The sequence below is a fragment of the Typopeltis vanoorti genome, chromosome 6, assembly GCF_054136105.1.
Source record: "Typopeltis vanoorti isolate ZY-2024b chromosome 6, IOZ_Tvanoo_1.0, whole genome shotgun sequence".
Lineage (NCBI taxonomy): Eukaryota > Metazoa > Arthropoda > Arachnida > Uropygi > Thelyphonidae > Typopeltis > Typopeltis vanoorti.
In genome coordinates, this window is record NC_143554.1 from 134,833,111 (window position 1) to 134,854,685 (window position 21,575).

The following is a 21,575-nucleotide window of genomic DNA, read 5'->3' on the forward strand; positions in this document are numbered from 1 at the left end:
ATGAAAAGGTGCCACCGATTATCCTAAGGGAAAAGCAGAGATGGACATCACTCAGAACCATCATGGCTAATTCACAGATTCGTTACACGTCTGCTAAAAATGCAGACGAGGGAATACGAATCCAGTCCACCACGGTGGCTGACTATAGAAATCTTACAAAGGAACTGGACACTAGAGGAACCCAATATCACACATTTTCACATGCCTCCGAAAAAAATCTGAAAGTAGTCTTACTAGGAGTCTCCGAGGATATTGACACAGATGAAATAGTTACTGACCTTAACCTGCAGGAACTACCCCCCATAATGGTCACTAGAATGTTTAGATCAAATAAGACACCTATGCCTTTAGTTTTAGTAGAAATTCATAACATTTACAAAGACATTTATAATTTAAAATCAATCTGTGGACTCAAAAATCACGCCAGAACCATTGAGAAAGAAATCATCTTCTGGGCAGTGCCACCGATGCCAAAACTTTGGCCATGCCCAGAAGCTATTCAAAGCTCAGTTTAAATGCCTAAAATGTGGCGAGAATCACCCCACGAACACCTGCGCCAAGCCAAAATCCACCCCGGCTAAGTGCGTTAATTGTGGGGGCCCTCACCCTGCTAATTATAGAGGGTGTATACATCACCCCAAAAACAGATGGAATGATCCAAGTCATCAATCTACCTCGTCATCTAGTGCGAGAGTTCCTGAAGCTCAGGCTACTCAGTTCTCCAAGAGTGAAAACATGACAACAGCTGCTCGCCCATCATTAACTGAGCCTCTTAAGAAAACGAATCGTCAACATCAAGTAAGAACATATGCTGATATGGCCCGCTCCAAACAGATAGTACAAACCCAGAACCGGAATATTCCACACTCAAATCTATCAGCTGTTATCACCTCTTCTCTTGCAAACATGCTGCAGGATTTCAGCAACTCAAATCCATCCTTAAGTGTCACAAAAAGATTCCTACAGCAAACCCAATCGATATTATCTGCACTCTCTGATGCATAGAAAAAAAATCGTCCCAAACTCTCTTAGGATTATCGGTTGGAATGCCAAGGGTATAAAAAAACAAACTGTTAGAAATCCAGGAATTTAATAATAGATACAACCCAGATATACTGCTAATTAATGAAACTCACCTGAGGCCTGCTGACACCCTGAAAATCAGAGGGTATCAGATTTACAGAAACGACAGGCTTGGGTATAGAGGTGGAGGTACAGCCACCCTTATCAAAAACTATATCAATCATCACTCAATAACCAACCCTACTACCACCAACCTCGAAATCACAGGAATCAATGTTCTCACAAACTCAATTGGTAACCTCAAAATTTTTTCTGCATACAACCCTCCATTAAAGACATTATTGACCTCAGATCTGGATGCCATCCTTGGAGTAAAAGGACCGGTCATCATTGCTGGAGACCTCAATGCAAAGCATCCTGCTTGGAACAGTAAATCTACTAACAAAAATGGGCGCATCCTTTCTAGTTACACAGGATTAAACCATGCTGTTGTGGCTGGACCCACCGAACCAACTCATCTCAGTACACCTGGCACTGCTGATATCCTGGATATAGCCATCCTGCAAGACATTAAACTACAGTACAGCCTTACATCACTAAACGAGCTCTCGTCGGATCACAACCCAATTCTACTGCAATTGGGAGAACAAGAATGCCTGTCTCCTCCTTCTCAATCAGGCATATCGTGGGAGAGATTGTCTAAAGCACTTCGGGATCAAATAGGACCCGTCCCTCATATATGCACACCAGAAGATGTGGAATCTGCAGTGACTAGCCTCACCCAACAGATTAAATCCGCTATAATGGTTGCAACCTTCCAGAAACCTGTTCCCAAGCCTGATCGTTTGCCTGAGGACATTATGGACCTGATCAGAGAGAAGAGCAGAGCTAGGAAGAGATTTCATAACACTCGCGCACCTCAGGATAAGACAGTGCTTAACAGATTGAATGGAGCAGTAAGAGATGCACTTAAAACACATAGAAACGAAGTTCGGGATAAAAAGTTAGCTTCTATCTCACCTATTCATCACTCTATCTGGGGCCTACTGAGAAACATCAAAAATAAAAACAGATCCCTCCCCCGTATAATCTTAAACCAGGGCCTAGTCCACACAGATGCAGATAAGGCAGAAGCCATACTTAAAAATCTTGAGGATCAGTGCAAACCTTCTTATAACAACATTGATTTCAATCATCTGTACAAAATCCACAGACAAGTTAGGCATGCACTAAACCTCCCGGATACCAGTGCTGATCATATTACACCCGCATCACCTGTTGAATGATATGATATTATTAAAAAACTTAAGAACAATAAAGCTCCTGGACCAGACAGCATCTCAAACAGGGTGATCAAGCTGCTGCCTCGAAAAGCTATAGTGCATCTGACCAGTATAATAAATGCAATCTTAAGACTTCACTATTTTCCTTCCACCTGGAAAATGGCTGATGTGATTCCTATACATAAGCCAGGCAAAGACCCACACTTACCGCAGAATTATCGTCCAATCAGTCTCATCTCCAATCTGGGTAAGGTTGCAGAGAAGGTCATCCTCTCACGACTCCAAACCTCAGTAAATGACCTAAACATCCTCCCTAAAGAACAGTTTGGTTTTCGACAACACCATAGTACTACCCATCAAATCCACAGAATTGTGGAATATATCACCACCAGCTACAACCGCCAGTGCACAGGAGCTGTATTCCTAGACCTATCTAAAGCATTTGACAAAATCTGGCATTTTGGACTCCTGCACAAACTTATCTCAGCCGGTATCTCACTAACAATGGTTCATCATCCGTTCATATCTTCAGAATAGATCAATGCAAGTTAAAATTAACGGTTCTACATCGTCCCAGAGCCATATCTTTGCTGGAGTGCCGCAGGGATCTCTGCGAGCTCCATTGCTGTTTTCTGTATACATGTCAGACATCCCACACAATCCGATGACTTCCAGTTTAGCACTATATGCGGACGATACGGCAATACTAACAAGATCTCTCAGACCCCACTTCGTTACCAGAAAGCTTCAAGAAAATCTTCTAAAGCTGGAGGGTTGGTTCTCCAAGTGGAGATTGGAAGTCAACCCCCTGAAAAGCTCAGCGGTTCTTTTCTCAAAAAGGCCAATGTCTCCTGCAGGAGATGTGTTACTAATCAATACTAAAATTCCCTGGCAGAAAGAAACAAATTACCTGGGTGTGATTCTCGACAAAAAGCTATCTTTCAACCAACATATCAAGTCTGCATGTGCAAAAGCATCTAAAGCCACAGCTCAGATCTACCCGCTAATTAATAGAAATAGCAAACTAAGCAACAGAATTAGAGCTGTACCAGATGACGATTCGTCCTGTAATCACCTATGCCTCTCCAGCCTAGAGCCACACCTCTAATACTAACATTATTAAGATACAGTGAGTTCAGAACAAGTGCTTGAGAATGATTTTGAACGCTCCGTGGTATGTTAGAAACAGCCAACATCCACAGAGACACAAATATTCCCTATATTCTCTCTTATCTACAATCCTTAGCTTCCAAATTTTTTCTAAAGACGTCCACACATCCCAACGATTTGGTTCAACAAGCTCCAGCATACGAGCCAACGGACATATTCAAATATAGAAGACCAAATACTATATTAGCCTCCTATAGCGATACATAATCTCCATGCCCATTCAGGGCGAGCAAACTGCTCGTAAATTTTACCCTCACTGTAACCACGACAGATAGCGGGGAATATGAAAAGCATTTGGCTTCACCCTTAAAGAATAAATGTCAATTGTCAATTGTTAAATCTTGGTAAATGAGAGTGACTGAAGTAATATGGCGGCTCGCGTGTTAGTGTTTCGTGTCGTGTATTTTTGATGGTGAATTGTGAATTGGACTGATATGTTTTTAGAGATTTATGCTTATTCATTAATAATATCAGTTAATTACTTCCTGCGATAAAGGGCGATACGCTAGGCCTACTGCCGCTAGTATTGCCATTGTTGTATTTTATATCGCCACATCTTATTGCTGGTAGACACCTTAGTGTGTCTACGGGATTTGCTAGTGGACCCTCAAAAGTCCACAGGATTATCTTTTCCTGCTCGGAACACTTGAGTAATCTCTATTATTTCTCCATCCGTGACTTATTTCCGAATATTATCATGGCAAAACTTCTAAATGAGGCCAAATTCGAGGAAGTTTACTTTGAATTCCTCAGACTGGGAAAGCTGCTGAGTGATAATTGGCCAGGAAAAGTCAAGCTCTTTGACACATTTCCTTCCACAGCAATCACAGAGGATAATATGGTTGACATGAGTGAAGAGTCCATAACTCAGACGCAATCAGATTTAGCACACTCCCCGAGTATGAAAGATGCTACATCCCAAGACAGCAGACATCAAACCTTGGAAACTGATATAGAGTTCCGATTGGTGAAAAAGAAGAGGAAAATCTCCACCAATGTGGAAGAACCCAAAACATTAGGGATAGAAGCACAAAATGGTCCTAAAGAAAAGATACCACCAGTCATATTAAGGGATAAAGAAAAATGGATCCCTATCTCATCAGCCCTAAGAGAGCAAAACATCTCATTCTCATGGGCTAAAAACACAGATGAGGGAGATAAAATACAACCCTCTACAGTCTCGGATTACAGACAGATGACCAGATTTCTGGACAAAGCTAGCGTCCCATACCACACCTTCACTTTACCTAGTGAAAAGAACCTGAAAGTTGTTCTACGTGGGATAGCTGAAGGTATCACTCCTGAAGATGTGTCCATTGATCTCTCCAGTCAGGGCCTGTCCCCTGTTAAAGCGAGCAGAATGCTCAGAGCAGATAAAAGGCTAATGCCTTTGGTGCTGGTGGAAATAAACAACACACAAAAGCAGATCTATGAACTGACTGTAGTATGCGGTCTCAAAATTACAACTGAGCCTCTAAGGAAAAGAGCATCTGCAGGTCAGTGTCATAGATGCCAAAGATTTGGACATGCCCAAAAATTATGTAAGGCAGCCTAAAGGTGCTTGAAGTTCGGCGAGGGACACCAGACCCTCTCTTGCACCAAACCTCGCACAACTCCAGCATGCTGTGCAAACTGCAGAGGACCTCATCCCCCCAGCTACAAGGGATGCCTTTCCAATCCAAAAAACCGAGGACCAACAAAAGTCAATCTTGTTCCGCCACGTAAAGACGTTTTAAGCAACCAAACAAGTGTTTCCAGTCCGAAACATCTTGCCTTCTTCCTCACAAGAAGGAACAACCATGACCAAAACATATGCCGAGGCTGCAAGAACTAAGCCTCCTACATCTCTCGAGCTAGAAAGCTCCAACATAACATCCGTTTTAACAGCCTCACTTGCCACTATGCTGCAAGAATTCAGCAAGACATGCCCCTCAACATCTTCCAGAAAGAGATTCCTGCCAAGCTCTCAAAACATTATAACAGCCATCTCTCATGAATAATAAATTCAAACCAAAAGCTCTTAAGATAATAGCATGGAATGCAAATGGATTGATGAACAAGATTTTGGATCTACAAGAACGTTCAACTCGTCTCAGTGCTGATATCATCTTGATTGGTGAAACACACCTAAGACCAGCTAATAACCCAAAAATCCGTGGATACGCTATGTACAGAAAGACAGAATTGGCACAAGAGGTGGAGGCACAGCCATATATATAAAGAGTTATTTGAATCATAACACAATAGACAAGCCCAAAACAGTAAACCTAGAGGTGACTGGTGTGCAGGTACATACCTTCAATGCTGGGAGTCTCAAGATCTATGCTGCATATAACCCTCCAAGCATTCCTCTGCTGACAACAGATCTAGACTCCATACTTGGTCCAAATGACTACATAATAATAGCAGGAGACTTCAACTCAAAACACACATCTTGGTACAGCTCATCTACTAACACCAAAGCTACTTGGTACAACTCACCTACTAACACCCATTTCAGCCCTTCGGGTGGCTGGGATGTGCTGGACATTTTCATTTTTAAAAATTTAAGGTACCAATTCAAATTGGAATCAGTCAACGAATTATCTTCTGACCACAGTCCCATAGTGCTCAATCTAGGTTCATCAGATCAGTTCTCTCCTCTGCACAAATTCATACCATGGGACAAGTTAGCCAAGGTTCTTCCCGATCATATTGGTCCAGTACCCAATATCAGTAAAAAGGAACAGATTGACACAGCAATAAATAATTTAACCATACAAATTCAGAAAGCAATTGAATGAATCAGACAATCAACTGTCTTCAACCCAACAAACCGTATCCCTGAAGAAATCATGGACCTAATCAGAGAAAAAAATAGAGCCAGGAAGAGATACCACAATACCAGAGCCCCACAAGATAAAAAAGTATTGAACAATCTAAACAGGCATGTCCGAGAAGCTCTTCAAAAACACAGAAACCATCAATGGGAAACCAAATTAGCTAACATTAATACTGAAGATCATTCTGTATGGAAATTCTTAAGAGCAATCCGCACCAAAAAGCAACTCATACCCCCTATCCAAACCAAGAAAGGGACAGTTCACAAAGATGAAGAGGAAGCCAAAGCACTAGTAGATAACCTAAAATCTCAGTGCAACCCATCGTATACTAATTTAAATGTCAACCTTATGTACAAGATTCATCGTCATGTTAGGTCAACCTTAAGACAGAACATTGTCAACTCAGAACATATCACTCCTACAAATCCAACAGAAATGATAAATATCATCTCCCATCTAAACAATAGAAAAGTTCCAGGACTGGATGGCATAACTAACAGAATAGTAAAACTACTTCCAATAAAGGCCATAGTCCCATCTCGTCAACATTACAAATGCCATCTTTAGATTCCAGCATTTCCCTTCTACATGGAAAACAGCCACAATCATACCATTGAAGAAGCCAGGAAAAAATGCTCACCTTCCTGAAAGCTACAGACCCATAAGCCTATTATCCAGCCTCGGAAAGGTAACAGAGAAAGTGATCCTCTCAAGATTCCAAGCAGAAACAGATAAGTTAGGAATTTTGCCTAACGAACAGTTCGGCTTCCGTAGGGCCCATAGTACAGCCCAACAAGTGCACCGGTTGGTAGAAATTATGACTAAAGGTTTCAACTGGAAACTCAATACAGCTGCCATCTTCATCGACGCAGAGAAGGCGTTTGATAAAGTATGGCATCAAGGTCTTCTCTACAAACTGACAAAATTTAATTTCCCAGTCAGACTAATAAAGGTAATACATTCTTATCTGAAAGAAATATACATGCAGGTCAGGGTAGGCGAAACGGTTTCGACCAGACGCAGGATCTCGGCAGGCGTACCTCAAGGATCTCTTCTGGCACCTCTACTGTTTTCAATCTATGTAGCAGACATCCCTCTGAACCCAAGAACAACATTCACTGCATTATATGCTGATGATACTGCACTGATGTCAAGTTCACTGAGCCCAAAACTGGCAACTAAAAGACTACAAAATAGCATACACACTTTAGAAAAGTGGATGGCAGACTGGAGGATCCAAGTTAACCTCCAGAAAAGCTCAGCCATACTGTTTACTAGAAAGAAAATCCATACCATGGAGGATATTTATTTATTGGGAGTAAAGATTCCATCGCAAACTGAAGTTAAATATCTTGGAATGATTCTTGATAGTAAACTCCTATTCAGCAAACATATTAGTTACATTTCCTCAAAGACATCCAACGTCTTAGCACAGCTCTACCCTATGATCAACAGACAAAGTAAACTGGACATGCAAAAAAAATTAACAATTTACAAGATGGTAATTAGACCGGTTATCACTTACGCATCCCCACTTGGAGCCACACCGCAAATTCTAACATTCTAAAACTTCAGAGACTACAGAATAAGTGCCTGAGGATGATTCTGGATGCCCCGTGGTTCATAAGAAACATCCAGATCCATAGAGAAGTTAATATCCCTTATATCTCTTCCTTTCTCATAAATCTAGCTGAGAAATTCTTTACCAAGACAAGTAACCATCCAAACCCGTTAATCAAGGAAGCCTCGGAATATAATGAAGAAGAAATCTACAAATTTAAAAGACCAACATCTATTTTAAGTTCAGCTGAACGCAACTAACTTCACTGCCCTCAATGTGCGAGCATATAGCTCACCAACACTCCATTCAAAGTTCTTCCATTACAAGACAAAGGGTAATATGAAAAGCACTTTTACTTCACCCATCTAGCCAGAAATGTTAATGTTGTTAATGTTAAAATCTTGGTATTTCTAAGCCTGGCTCCCACTGTTGAGACCTCTCAGTAAACGTCGAAACCGGTCTGGGTATTGGCCCCTTGCCTTTAATACATAGCATCATACATCTTCTCCAGGAAATGTGCTTTGCATTAAGGGTAAATATTAAGAATAGTGATCAGAGCTTATTCCACCTTTGCCACGAGTTGCCTTGACTTGCACTACGTGCGGGTTCATCCAGACTTTCTGCATATATATATATGTATGTAGCAAGTTTTTTAATTTGGGTATATAATGTATTCAAGAATCCAAATAATTTTATATAAACTTGGTTTAAATCCTATTTCCGAAGTAAGCAAATAAACAAACAAAAGGACAAATTTGCGCCTGGAAGTAGTACAAGTCCAAGGCAACTCATGGTAGTGCCAGCAACGCACCTCGTGGTAAAGGTGGATAAGCTCTGATCACTTTTCTTAGTATTTTCCCGTTAATCGAAAACAAATCCCCTTGCGGAAATGTATGAAGGTAAACATTAAGTGCAATGGTCACTACCCATACTGGTTTCGACCTTTATTGAGGTCTCCTCAGTGGGAGCAGACCTGATATCTTGAATACATAATATACCCAAGTCAAAAAAACTTTCTACTTCTATCTTTCACCCTGAGATTTTATTTAATAAGGTCAAAGCACCTTGTGGCGACTTGTTTTGGTAAAATACACATGAGCTCTGCATTACTTCATCCTTAAAATTTTCAGGTCTGGCTCCCACTGAAGAGACCTCAATAAAGTTCGAAACAGGTATGGGTAGTGACCATTGCCTTTAATTTTTAGCATCATACATCTTCGCAAGGGGATGAGTTTTAGATTAAGGGTAAAATACTAAGAAAAGTGATCACAACTTTACCACGAGCTGCCTCGACTGTGACTACCATGAGTTGCCTTCGACTTGCACTACTTACAGTCGCAAACTTGACTTTCTTGTCTGTTTGCTTAATTGGGAAATAGGATTAAAACCAAGTTTATATAAAATTACTTAGTATCTTGAATATATATATATATATATATACACATCCTCAAGGGCTCATTCTAGTGAGTACGAGCATGGAGAACCCGAGGCACCTAAAGCTAGGCCATGCCTTACTTCATGTAATATACACCTGTTATATTATCTGTAGACTGCTCCCTAATCTTTTCAGTCTGTAATTCTTTCCCTCTGTATTTCTTTTCACCTTTCTCCTTCCCCCAATGCTATTAGAGTATTCAAGGGCTAGGGGTGATTCTATCCTATTTACCAATTTTTGTATCTCATGCACCTGCCCACTTCCAGTTAAAAATGGTGAAGACAAATCAGAAGTCTATACCACATCTGTCGTTGCGCGGCTTACCAAGGACCGCACTGGATGTTAGGCTTCCAGGACAGCCAGTGACACATGGACTACAGGAGCAAGATCCAGAGAACTCGAAAAAGTATTTACTAGAAAAAAGTGGAGCAAGTCTGAAAATAGACAAGTCATGCAGTGCTTCTACACTCATCAGTTAGGGGATTTCAGAAACGATTGTTCCAACTTTGGCTTGAACGACACCCAAATTCTAAAATTTCATTCGAAAGGCTGCTGCAGTAACGCAGCTTCATTATCAAACGCAAGGTATTTAGTGAACTTGAGCTGGAAGCACTGAAACCTTAAGCTGTAAAAGGATACCATACTGACCCTGAAGTGACTAAGAATATAAATGAAGCAGAACCAGATTCCAACGTGCAGAGTGCTGAAAATTTTGAAAATATACAAATAGTTGAAAGGAAGGTATCAGATAAGGAACAAGAACTCGCATGAAAAATTTACGAGCAAATGAACAGCAACCAGGAACGAGTTATGCTTCCAGTATTGAGACAAGTACCTCAACAAAATCTGAAGGAACTCCTACAAGAGGCCAATAAAGCTGCAAGGGATATTCCTACCGGAACTATTGGGCAAACGAATCAACTTATGTACTCAATAGCCTGCGTCGTATCATCTGAATTAGGATATAAGATTAGTGAACCCAAAAGCAGTAAGGCTCAGGAACCAAAATGGAAGCATCGACTGGAGAATAAAATTCTTAAACTCAGAGCAGACGTGAGCAATTTGAAAAAACTTAAGGAAAAGAAACTGAAAAACACAAAAATCCGAAATAACCTCTTAAAGAGATATAACACTGGAACACGACCTATTGATGAAGTATTAGAGGAAGTGAAGCAAAAAATAGTTGCAGTTGCAGGTAAAATAAGAAGATACAGTGCACGCATTGAACAGTACAAGCAAAATTCGATGTTTCGCGCAAATCAGCACCAGTCTTACAAAAAATTGATTGCTGCAGGCATGATAACCTTAAAGAAAATATAAATACCAGAGACAAAGAAATACCCTAAAATTCTGGAAAAACCTATGGGACAACCCTAAGAGGCACAATAACAAGGCAAAATGGATTGAACAAATTGCGAACAAATCTCAAGAACAAAAAATGGACCAACTGAAAATAACAACTGAAATGGTTCAAAAGCAAGCTAAAAAAATAAAAAATTGGTCAACACCTGGGAAGATGAATTACATGGCTACTGGTTGAAATATCTAACAGGCTTACATGAAAGACTCGCTAACCAGTTTAATGATGTTTTAGAAGTAAAATGTAAAGAAGAGTAGCTCAGAGCAGGGAAAACGTTTTTGGTCATAAAGGATAAAGAAAAAGGTCCAAACGCAGAAAACTTCCGACCAATAACCTGCCTGCCAACAACTTTTAAGCTACTCACAGGCATACTAGCTCATAAAATATACAGCTATCTTAAAGCAAATTCTCTTCTCCCAATTGTACAAAAAAGTAACACCAAAAATTCAAGAGGCACAAAAGACCAATTGCTGATTGATTAAATGATTCTTAAAAATTGCAAACGTAGAAAAACCAACCTTCATATGGCCTGGATAGATTATAAAAAAGCGTTTGATTCGGTGCGTCATAGTTGGATTTTAAAATGCACAGAACTATTTGGTATTAGCGAAAACGTGCAAAAATTTTTGCAATCCAGCATGAAAAACTGGAAAACAACTAGATAGAGAAGAAATTGAAGAGCTAAACATAAAAAGGGGCATCTTCCAAGGAGACTCATTATCTCCTCTATTGTTTATATTGTCATTGATTCCCCTAACTAGAATTTTAAATAAAACTGCTCATGGTTATCAAACTGTGCAAAAGAGTATAAAGATATCTCACATTTTATACATGGACGATCTGAAGTTGTATGCAAAATCAGAGAATGAATTCGGATCATTGCTAAACACTGTACACATATTCAGTCAAGATATATCAATGGATTTTGGCTTAGACAAATGTGAAATTGCTGGAATAACAAGAGGAAAGTTTGAAGATATGAACGAAATCGAGCTGCTCAATGGTGAAATAATCAAAGCAATAAAATTCGAAGACAGCTCCAAATATTTGGGAATTTTAGAAGCATCACAATTTCTGCACAATAAGATCAAATAAAGAACTAGAGCAGAATACATAAGACGATTAAGAAAACTCCTTAAGTCAATGCTTAATGCTGGAAATTTGATAAAAGCAATTAATACCTGGGCCATACCTATTTGAGATATTCAGCAGGCATTGTTGAATGGACCCAGCTGATGGAAGATTTAGATTGAAAAACTCGAAAATTAATGACAATGCACCATGCCCTCAATCCTCACAGTGACATTGATAGGCTATATCTGTCACGCAAAAAAGGAAGTAGAGGATTATTGCAAGTAAAGCAAGTTATTGAAGAAGAAAAACGAAATTTAAATGATTATCTGCAGCAAACAACGGAAAAATTTCTAATTGAGGTAAGGAAAGAGGGTTTATTTTAACCCATGGAGACAAAATTGGAATATAAAACCAACCAAGTAAAAGTGAGAACCGAAAGATGGAAAAATAAGGCATTGCATGGAAATATCTTCACAGCATAGAGGACCGCTGACAGCAACTTGACCTGGCAGTGGGTGAGAAATGGAGCACTAAAGAAAGAAACAGAGTCGGTAATTTTTGCAGCACAAGAACAGGCCATTAAATCCAACGTTATGAAGGCAAAAATACAAAAATTCAAGAAGACAGTAAATGTAGATTGTGTAAAGAAAAGGAAGAAACGGTAGATCACATTATAAGTGGATGCAGCAAAATCGCAAATTGAGTACCGTAAAAGGCATGATAACGTAGCTAAGATAATCCACTGGGATTTATGTAAAAAGTATGGGTTTGAGGTATCTAAAGACTACTGGAAGCATAAAGTTCACCTGAAAGTGGTTGAGAATGAAAAAGCTAATATTCTCTGGGATTTCAAAATTCAGACTGACAAAAGCTTGGAATGTAATACACCCGATATTACAGTGGTTGAAAAAAGTGAAAACAAGGGTGTTACGTTTATCGAAATATCGGTACAAAGAAGATAGTCGGATTGACAACAAAGAAAATGAAAAAATTACAAAATATCGGGATTTACAAATCGAAGTTGAACGAATCTGGCAAAAGAAAACGAAAGTTGTTCCCATAATAATAGATGCTTTAGGCACCATCCCTAAAACTTTAATAAAAAAAAACATATAGAAGCACTCGATTTAGATGGATTAAAAATAGGGCAGCTGCAAAAGGCCGCTTTGTTAGGCACAGCTTTCATTTTCAGAAAGTAATTCCACAACTCATAGGCTCTTGGGTAGGGCTCGAATTAGTGGAATATAACCAGCCTTTTCTTAAGGCTGAGGAAACAAATCAAGCTTTGATGAATATTATATATATATATATATATATATGTTCCATTTCCATTTCCCAAGTAAGCAAACAGACAAGTAAGTCAAGTTGGCGCCTGCAAGTATTGCAAGTCTGGGCGACTCCGCACCTAGTGCAAATCTTAGGCAACTCGTGGTAAAGGTGGAATAAGATCTGATAACTATTTTTAATATTTACCCTTAATGCAAAGCACATCTCCTTGAGGAGGTGTATGATGTTATGCATTAAAGGCAAGGGGCCACTACCCAGACTGGTTTCGACCTTTATTGAGGTCTCATCAGTGGGAGCCACGCCTAGAAATACCAAGGTTTAAGTAATACAGGGCTTATAAATGTTTTACCAAAAAAAGTTTCCATAAGGTGCTTTGACCTTATTAAATAAAAATCTCACGATAAGAGATAAATGTAGATATATAATTATATTATGCATGAATTCTCCTACTCAAATTGCCAGTTACTATCGCCCCGACGTTGGCGTTGGGGCGATAACTTGCTCCCTGCAGTAAACAATACTCCCTCCACAAGATCAACTATACTACAGAAACAAACAAACAAAAAAACAATTAATTTTATCATGTCACTGAATAAGGTTCACAGACATTTGCAGACTGTGTAATATATTTCTCAACAAATAATGCAATTAGAGACAACTGGGATAAAAATGACACTAACTAATGAATCACATCTCCCTTCCCACAGAAACTGCTGTATAGACTCAAGCAGAACCGCATGTTGCACTGGCAACATACTGTTTTGCTTGACACTATCCCGTCGTGAAGGTGTTAAAACTAATAAATATATAGTGAATGTATTTCAGATAATACGGAAATCGTTGAAGAGAAAAAGCATTTCAACTCAATTGTCTGCTTTGTTTTTCTTTGGACCTCGCGATCTTTTGTTAATACCGATTCAATCATATGCTCTTCTTCATAGCTGAGCTTTCTCTACTGACCTATCATCGTGCACAGCGTTCACTACTCATTAGTCATTTGTTAAGGATTGTTCATTACGTATCTCAAGTCTTGTAAATTACTGATGTTTTGCTTGACATAATGAGAAAGAAGATGACACCATTTGAGTATATAACTTGGATGTGCACGCAAGGAAACCCTCTCGACGCCAAAAGAAGTTATGGCGAATAGGAGCTTCTTGGTAAGTCATACCCATTTTCATTTTTCTGAAAACTTTAGTTTCCGAAAATGCTAGCATATATCATGCACTACGAATTTTCGCTTAAATTTTGGAAAGAAAGGCGCGTTATATACGCTTTAATACGGTAATATTTTTTAGCTTTCATATTCTTTAGTATAGATCATTGGTTAAAGACTGGATTTATAAAACGCACAAAGGAGAGCAATATAGCAAATACAGAAATAAGCAATTTCACTCCTCTCATTGATGATAAATTATTTATATTAATAAAAATGTACAGTATCTTTATAAATTTTGTTCTATTAAAAAAAAGTCATATTTTTGTGCTTAAATGCACATCTAAATTCAAATAAAGCAGACATTTACAATGAAATATAATTTTATTTATTCATTAATTATTATTATTATTAATATTATTTTGATAATGGCATTTTGATAAGGTACTTAATGTAATAAGGGTAATAAAGAGAATTTAAGAAGGGATACATGGATATCTGAAGTTTGAGAAAAACTGGTTTATCCAAATATTTAGTCTGAAACACAGGAATCATGTTCTGAAAATGATGAGGTAACAGCGTGATATGCACTTCTTACATTTTTTTCAGTCATTTCAATTTGGAATGTGAAAGATATTGAGTGTATTGTGTATTCTGTGTTTAAGTGACTTTCGACAATTTTTGACTTTGATTTTAATTGCGTACTTATTTTCGGATTTTTTGATAGAAAAAATTTTAAAGATTAGTAGTTTATAAATTAAAAGCATACTAATCAGAGACGCATTTTGCTAAAATGCCAAAATCGCTCTTTGGACAGCAGTAAACATTTTTTTAACATAAGATTTTATTGTTTTAAAACTCTTAAAAATAATAAATAACTTAACTCAAAAGTAATAATTAACAGGAAAAAGAAGAATACTTTATCAATACGAAATTTATTCTCATTTAGATGAATAATTTGAAAGAGAAAAAGTTATTGGGAGCTGCTTTTCTCTAAAAGGGGAAAAGGAAGAGCAAGTAAAGAAAGCACAAGTGATATAAGGAGATTTGGAATTTTGACATTTCACATATAGAATTTCACAAAGACACCAAAGAGAACGAGTTTTCAACAGAGCCTACACCAAAAGTTATAAAAATTTCAGCACCAGCCATTGGAGCAGCTTGTACATCATCATCCACAAATACCAACGATTCTCCCGCATCAGCCATTGATACTGACGTAACAACCATTTGTGGTGATTCCATAACAGTTGATGATTCCAAAAATGATCAGGTAAACGATGATAGCGACAAACAGAAATTACGAACAGATGATCCAATTAAAAATGAAGATTATTTTATTGAAACTGATCCATATTACTGGCCAGAGAAATTTGATGACAAAACTAGAATTGAACGTATATAAAAAAGGTCCTATTCAAGTAAAACCACGCTACCAGCCAAGACGTCAAGATTATCATGGATGCGAAGTGCATATTAAAATTGCTATACCATTGATATTACATTGAAATATGTGATGGATACGAATCGCATGAGGATGCGTATTTGACCCATAATGGCCGGTAAGGTGATTAAATAAATATCCTTTGCATGATCAAGGCAGAAAATTTTCGGATAATTAATGCTTAAAAATTCTTAAAAATTCTCAAACGTTCATTGCTTTTACTGTTTCTGCTGCAAAATTTTCAATCCTGTTTCATCAGAGCAAAAAATGGCCTTACTTCGAAAAGCGGTTTCGATTATTGGAAAAATAACAACAGAAAACTTCAAATGCATGAAACTTCACAATCCCATATTCGTGGTTTTTCTGAGGGGAAGGAATTGACAATCCAGTTAAATTTGAAATTTGAAACGTTTGATACAGACCAACAAAACCTTTTTGACAATGAAACACAATGCTGGAAAGCAGTTTTAATACGATTATTTACAACAATCCGTTGCATAGCAGCACAAATTCTTGCGCTTCGGGGATCGTTCTCTATAATTTATCCTAACAACGGAAATTTTCTAAAAATGGTAGAACTTTTCTTATTGTTCGATGAAGTTATGAAGCAGCATCTTGATACTGTAGGCTTGGAAAGACTTAGAAATTGCTTTGAGCAGTGGCGAAACATCTGTTGTAGATGCAATAGATTTATTTTAAGAAGTAAAAATTCTCTCAAAAATAATACAAGAGAAAAGTGGTCCGTACTAAATTTTATCATATATATATATAGAGTGACGGAATCATGGCGATAAGCATTCAAAATGAACCAGTAAACCACAATATTATAATGGTCTACATCCCGACATCACAATATAGCGATGAAGAAATAGAAGAAACCTGGAGCAGCTTTAAAGATAGAGACAATACAATAATAATGGAGATTGGAATGCTATAGTGGGAGAAGAGAGCAATGATGTTTCAGGAAGATTTGGTCTTGGACATAGGAATGAAAGAGGAAAGCAATTAATAGAATTTGTACACAAAAACAGTTAGTTATAGCAAATACACTATTTCAAGCTCCAAAAAGAAGAAGATATACCTGGAAAACATCTGGGGATTCAAATAGATATCAAATAGATTATATATTGTTCAAGAAAAGATACAGAAACCAAATAAAAAAATGCAATAGCGATCCAGGTGCCAACATTAGTAGAGACCATAACCTTGTCTTAATGAAAACAGAACTGAAACATAGGAAACAAATCCAAAGATACAAACCAATAAGTTGGAATCTTGAAAAATTAAAGAGTAAAGAAGTAAAGAGAGGATACCAAGAGGCAACTCATCATAACATTCCAGAAAACATAAATAGTCAGAATAATATTGAAAACCAATGGAATATGATTAAAGAGTTAATTACAAATTCATCAATTCAATTATTGAAAAATGCAGAAAAAGAAAAAAGAAAAGAATGGATAACAGATGAAATACTTGGCCTTATGGATGAAAGAAGAAAATATAAAAATGCTGTTAAAGAAGATGTGGCGAAATACATATATCTTAAAAATCAAATTACAAGAAAATGTAGACAAGCCAAAAAAGAATACCTGGAAGAACAGTGTATTAATAAATGAATTATTTAAAAAAGAAAACACAGAGAAAGCCTATAAAGAAATTAACAAACTGACTTTCAAATTTAATAAGAACAGCAAAAACAATGCCATCAAAAATGAAAATGGAAAATTACTAATAGAATCTGAGGATATATATTAATGGAATGGAAGAATTATCTTGAAAATCTCTATAATGGCGACCAACTTAATGTTGATATCAGCATAGAAAATCAAAATGAAGATAATCTAGGACCCCCAACAATGCGAGAAGAATTTGATAAAGCACTGTCCGAAATGAGTAATGGAAAAAGTCCAGGTGTAGACAATATTCCTATAGAAGTGCTACAAAATCTAGGTAATGAGACAAAAAAAACCTTACTCTATCAATTAATAGCCCAAATCTATGATAGAGGAGAAATACCAAAGGAGTTTATGAAATCAACCATAATACTAATACCAAAAAAAAGAATAATGCAAACAAATGCAGCCAATTTAGAACAATAGCTTTAATCCCACATGTTAGCAAAATTCTGCTAAAAATTTTTCAAAATGGAATTTATTCAAAAATAGATTGTCTATTGGATGAAGACCAATTTGGATTCAGAAAGAATAAAGAAACAAGAGAGGCAATACTCTGTATAAGATCAATAATAGAGAGAAGATTAGAACTTAGTCAAAATACATACATTTGCTTCCTTGATTTAGAGATAGCGTTTGATAAAGTAAACCAGCAAATACTCCTAAATTGTCTAACTAATATCGGCATAGATTTGAGGGATAGGAAAATAATTTATGAAATTTACAAAAATCAAAATGGACAGATTAAAATCATATCAATAAGGAGAAAATAATAATAGAATCATAATAGAATAGAATAGAATAATAGAATAGAATAGAATAATAGAATAGAATAGAATAGAATAATAGAATAGATAATAAAATCAATAAGGAGAAAATAATAAATATCAGGAGTGGAGTAAGACAAGGATGTATACAGTACTTTCACCACTTTTATTTAATTTCTATATTGAAAAGGCCATTCTGGAAACTAAAGATAAAATAAATAGTGGCATAAAGATAAATGGTGAGCAAGTCATGAGTATAAGATTTGCTGATGACATAGCCCTTGTAGTAGAAAACAGAAGAACGTTAAAAACAATGCTAGAATTACTAAATAATAACCTTGAAAAATATAAAATGAAAATCAGCACAGATAAAACTAAAATCATTGTGCAGGCAAAATCCCTATCAATACTGAGCATATGGACATCAGTGGGGAACAAATAAAACAAGTGAAAAGCTTTAATTGTTTAAGATGCCTAATAACAGAAGATGGCAGAACAAGAGAAGACATAAGATCAAGAATAAACAACGCAAAAGCCCAATTCTCTAAGATGAAAAGCATTTTAACAGGAAACCTCAACCTACAATTGAAAAAAAAATAGTAAAGACATTGATATGTTGTATTGCACTGTATGCGTGTGAAACTGGATTCTAGGCAGAGAAGATGTAAGAAGATTGGAGGCTTTTGAAATGTGGTGCTGGCGTCGCATGAACAAAATAAAATGGACAGAAAAAATTCAAACCAATAAGTCCTGAGAAAGATAAACGAAACAAGAACTCTAATAAAATCGATCAAAATTAGAAGGGACAGGTGGTTTGGACATATACTTCAACATGATGGACTTGTGAAAAGAATAACTGAAGGCAAAATAGAGGGGAAAAGAAGAAGAGGCAAACCAAGGAAAAGCTTTTTTGACCAAGTCAAAGACAGCACGGGTTTGAGGAGTTACCAGGGATGTATCGGCATAGATTTGAGGGATAGGAAAATAATTTATGAAATTTACAAAAATCAAAATGGACAGATTAAAATCTCTAATAAAATCGAACTCTAATAAAATCGATCAAAATTAGAAGGGACAGGTGGTTTGGACATATACTTCAACATGATGGACTTGTGAAAAGAATAACTGAAGGCAAAATAGAGGGGAAAAGAAGAAGAGGCAAACCAAGGAAAAGCTTTTTTGACCAAGTCAAAGACAGCACGGGTTTGAGGAGTTACCAGGAGGTTAAGAAGAAAGCCAGTGACAGAGTGGAATGGAGGAAATTGCTGCTGAGCTACCAGTCCCAAGACTGATGCAACTGATGATGATGATATATATAACAAAAATCTTGTAAAAATTTATCCCAACATAACCACCACCCTAAGGATATTGTTAACAATTTCTGTTAGCGTAGCAAGTGCGGAAAGACGTTTTTCCATGCTTAAACTCATGAAAAATTATTTGCGAACAGCAATGACCCAAGAAAGATTTCACGGTCTAGCAACTATGTATAAATTTATCCCAACGTAATCACCACCCTAAGGATATTGTTAACAATTCCTGTTAGTAACAAGTGCGGAAAGACGTTTTTCCATGCTTAAACTCATTAAAAATTATTTACGAACAGCAATGACCAAAGAAAGATTGGATGGTCTAGCAACTATATCGATAGAGGCAGACATAGCTCATAATTTAAATTTAGAAAAGCTGGTAAACAGTTTTATTGTGCGGTATCCCCGAAGAGCAAACATTTGATTAATATTATAATGTAATTCTTTTGCATTAATGTTTGTCTTTTAATTAAAAAAATAGCAATTAGAGATGATTTTCTCATATTTTTGTCTTATAATCCATGAGGGGCGGTATTTAATTGTTTGCCTCAGGGCACAATCTAATCTGGTGACGGCCCTGATTCTACAGTTAATTTTGTTGAGTTTACGGGACGAAAAACCCGAGTTATTGGAAGAAAAAAAAGAGGCTGCGTGCAAGTGAACGACTAAGTAGGGAATCAGTTAAAAAAGATGAGAAAAAGTTCTTCTAGTTTGTTTATGTTGAATGTTAACACAAACTAGATGTCAGGATTAAAATAAAAGTTTTATTTGCACACACGAGTAGGTCTTTCTAGTAAACGTCTAAAATATTGTAACATATATGAATGAAATTGGAAAAAAGAAAAAATACAATTTTCATGCTTGATACATTTTTTTGTTTGTTTTCCCATTTTTATATGAGGTTTCGTCTTTTTACTTCGCTATTAAAAATCCACGATAGAATATTACATTTCTTTCTTTCTTTTCTTTTTTTTTTTAATGTATGTATTTTATTTATTTATTCGTATGGAGTTTCCTCCATTATTCTCCCCCGTCCCTATTGGGGCGAGTTGAACCCCCCTCGTGGGGGTTAAGTATTTATGGCTGTAGATCCGTGTGTGTTCACCGGGCCGGTTTGCCTTCTTGCGGGATGAAAAACGCCAGAAAAAATGAAAAACTGACGAAAAAACCCTACTGCCAGCGCCCAAGACCGGCTAACTTGGCTATGGCTGAGGTAGAACCTCAAATTCCTTATGTCTTCGACGGGAATCGAGCCTAGGACATTCCTTCCCCAGTCATATGGTTGCGAAGCGCACAGCCGCTAGGCTAACCTCGCGGTATCTATGTATAAGCATAGGTAAAAAGAACCTCTTTGGATACATGCAGTTATACTAATTTTTTGAGAAAACGTAACTATGGCTTTGAGTGGTAACTTCTGCTTCCGAAGTATATCGCGCCCTCTCACTACATTCCTCTGAATAGTGTACACGTGTGTGAGCACATGGTATTAATTTAACGTACCGGTCTACTAAGTTAAGTTTTGAATGCTTCGTGTTTTTATTTATATTCACTGAGAAATTGTATAAAACAATTTTCAAAAGTTTAAAATGAGGATATTAATGCAGCCTTCTGCATGCCTAAATAAATAAATATATGGGTTATTTATCAAATAAACAAGATGTCTAAAATTACAATTGACCTGTGCGGAATATTATTACGAGAAAAATTTGGAGAAATAGTGGAAAAGGTTGGAACTGTGATACTTGAGCATGGTTATTTAACTTTACGTTTGATTGTCGGATATACAAAGCTTCAAACGAAAGAGGTACTTTTGGTGTTATTTATTTTGGTAGTTATATGGTAAGAATAGGCCTTAGTATTGTTAAGTTTTTCTTTTCTCTGGATAGTGAATATTTTGGTGTATCAGGTATACCAATTCTATTAGTTGTATTGGAAGTTTTTCCACTTAGTTATACTATAAATTAAAGATACCAAGAAATTATATACTTGGTTTAATCCTTTATTATTATTACGGGCGACTCCAGGGAGTCAGACTAATCGAGGGAGGCCCTAAACATCAGGTCCACACAACTGTACGACATTCTCACAGTATCTATCATATCTTGCCTTGAACACACTCACCGTCATAAGACCCACAACAGGCTCTGGCAGCTTATTCCAATCATTTATCACTCTAAAAGTAAAGAACCCAGCTCTAACACCCTTGCTAA

At 37.0% G+C, this 21,575-nt stretch overlaps 1 protein-coding gene across 1 annotated transcript in view; it reads left to right on the forward strand.

The window, feature by feature from the left end:
* Positions 1 to 20,843: 20,843 nt before the first annotated feature.
* Positions 20,844 to 21,575, forward strand: part of LOC150105963 (DNA-directed RNA polymerase III subunit RPC3-like) — a 136,783-nt gene continuing 136,051 nt past the window's right edge. Inside the window, exon 1 of the mRNA XM_090394600.1 lies at positions 20,844 to 21,169. Within this exon, the coding sequence (XP_090250726.1) occupies positions 21,023 to 21,169 (147 nt within the window). The 5' untranslated portion in view covers positions 20,844 to 21,022. The remainder of the gene's footprint in view (positions 21,170 to 21,575) is intronic.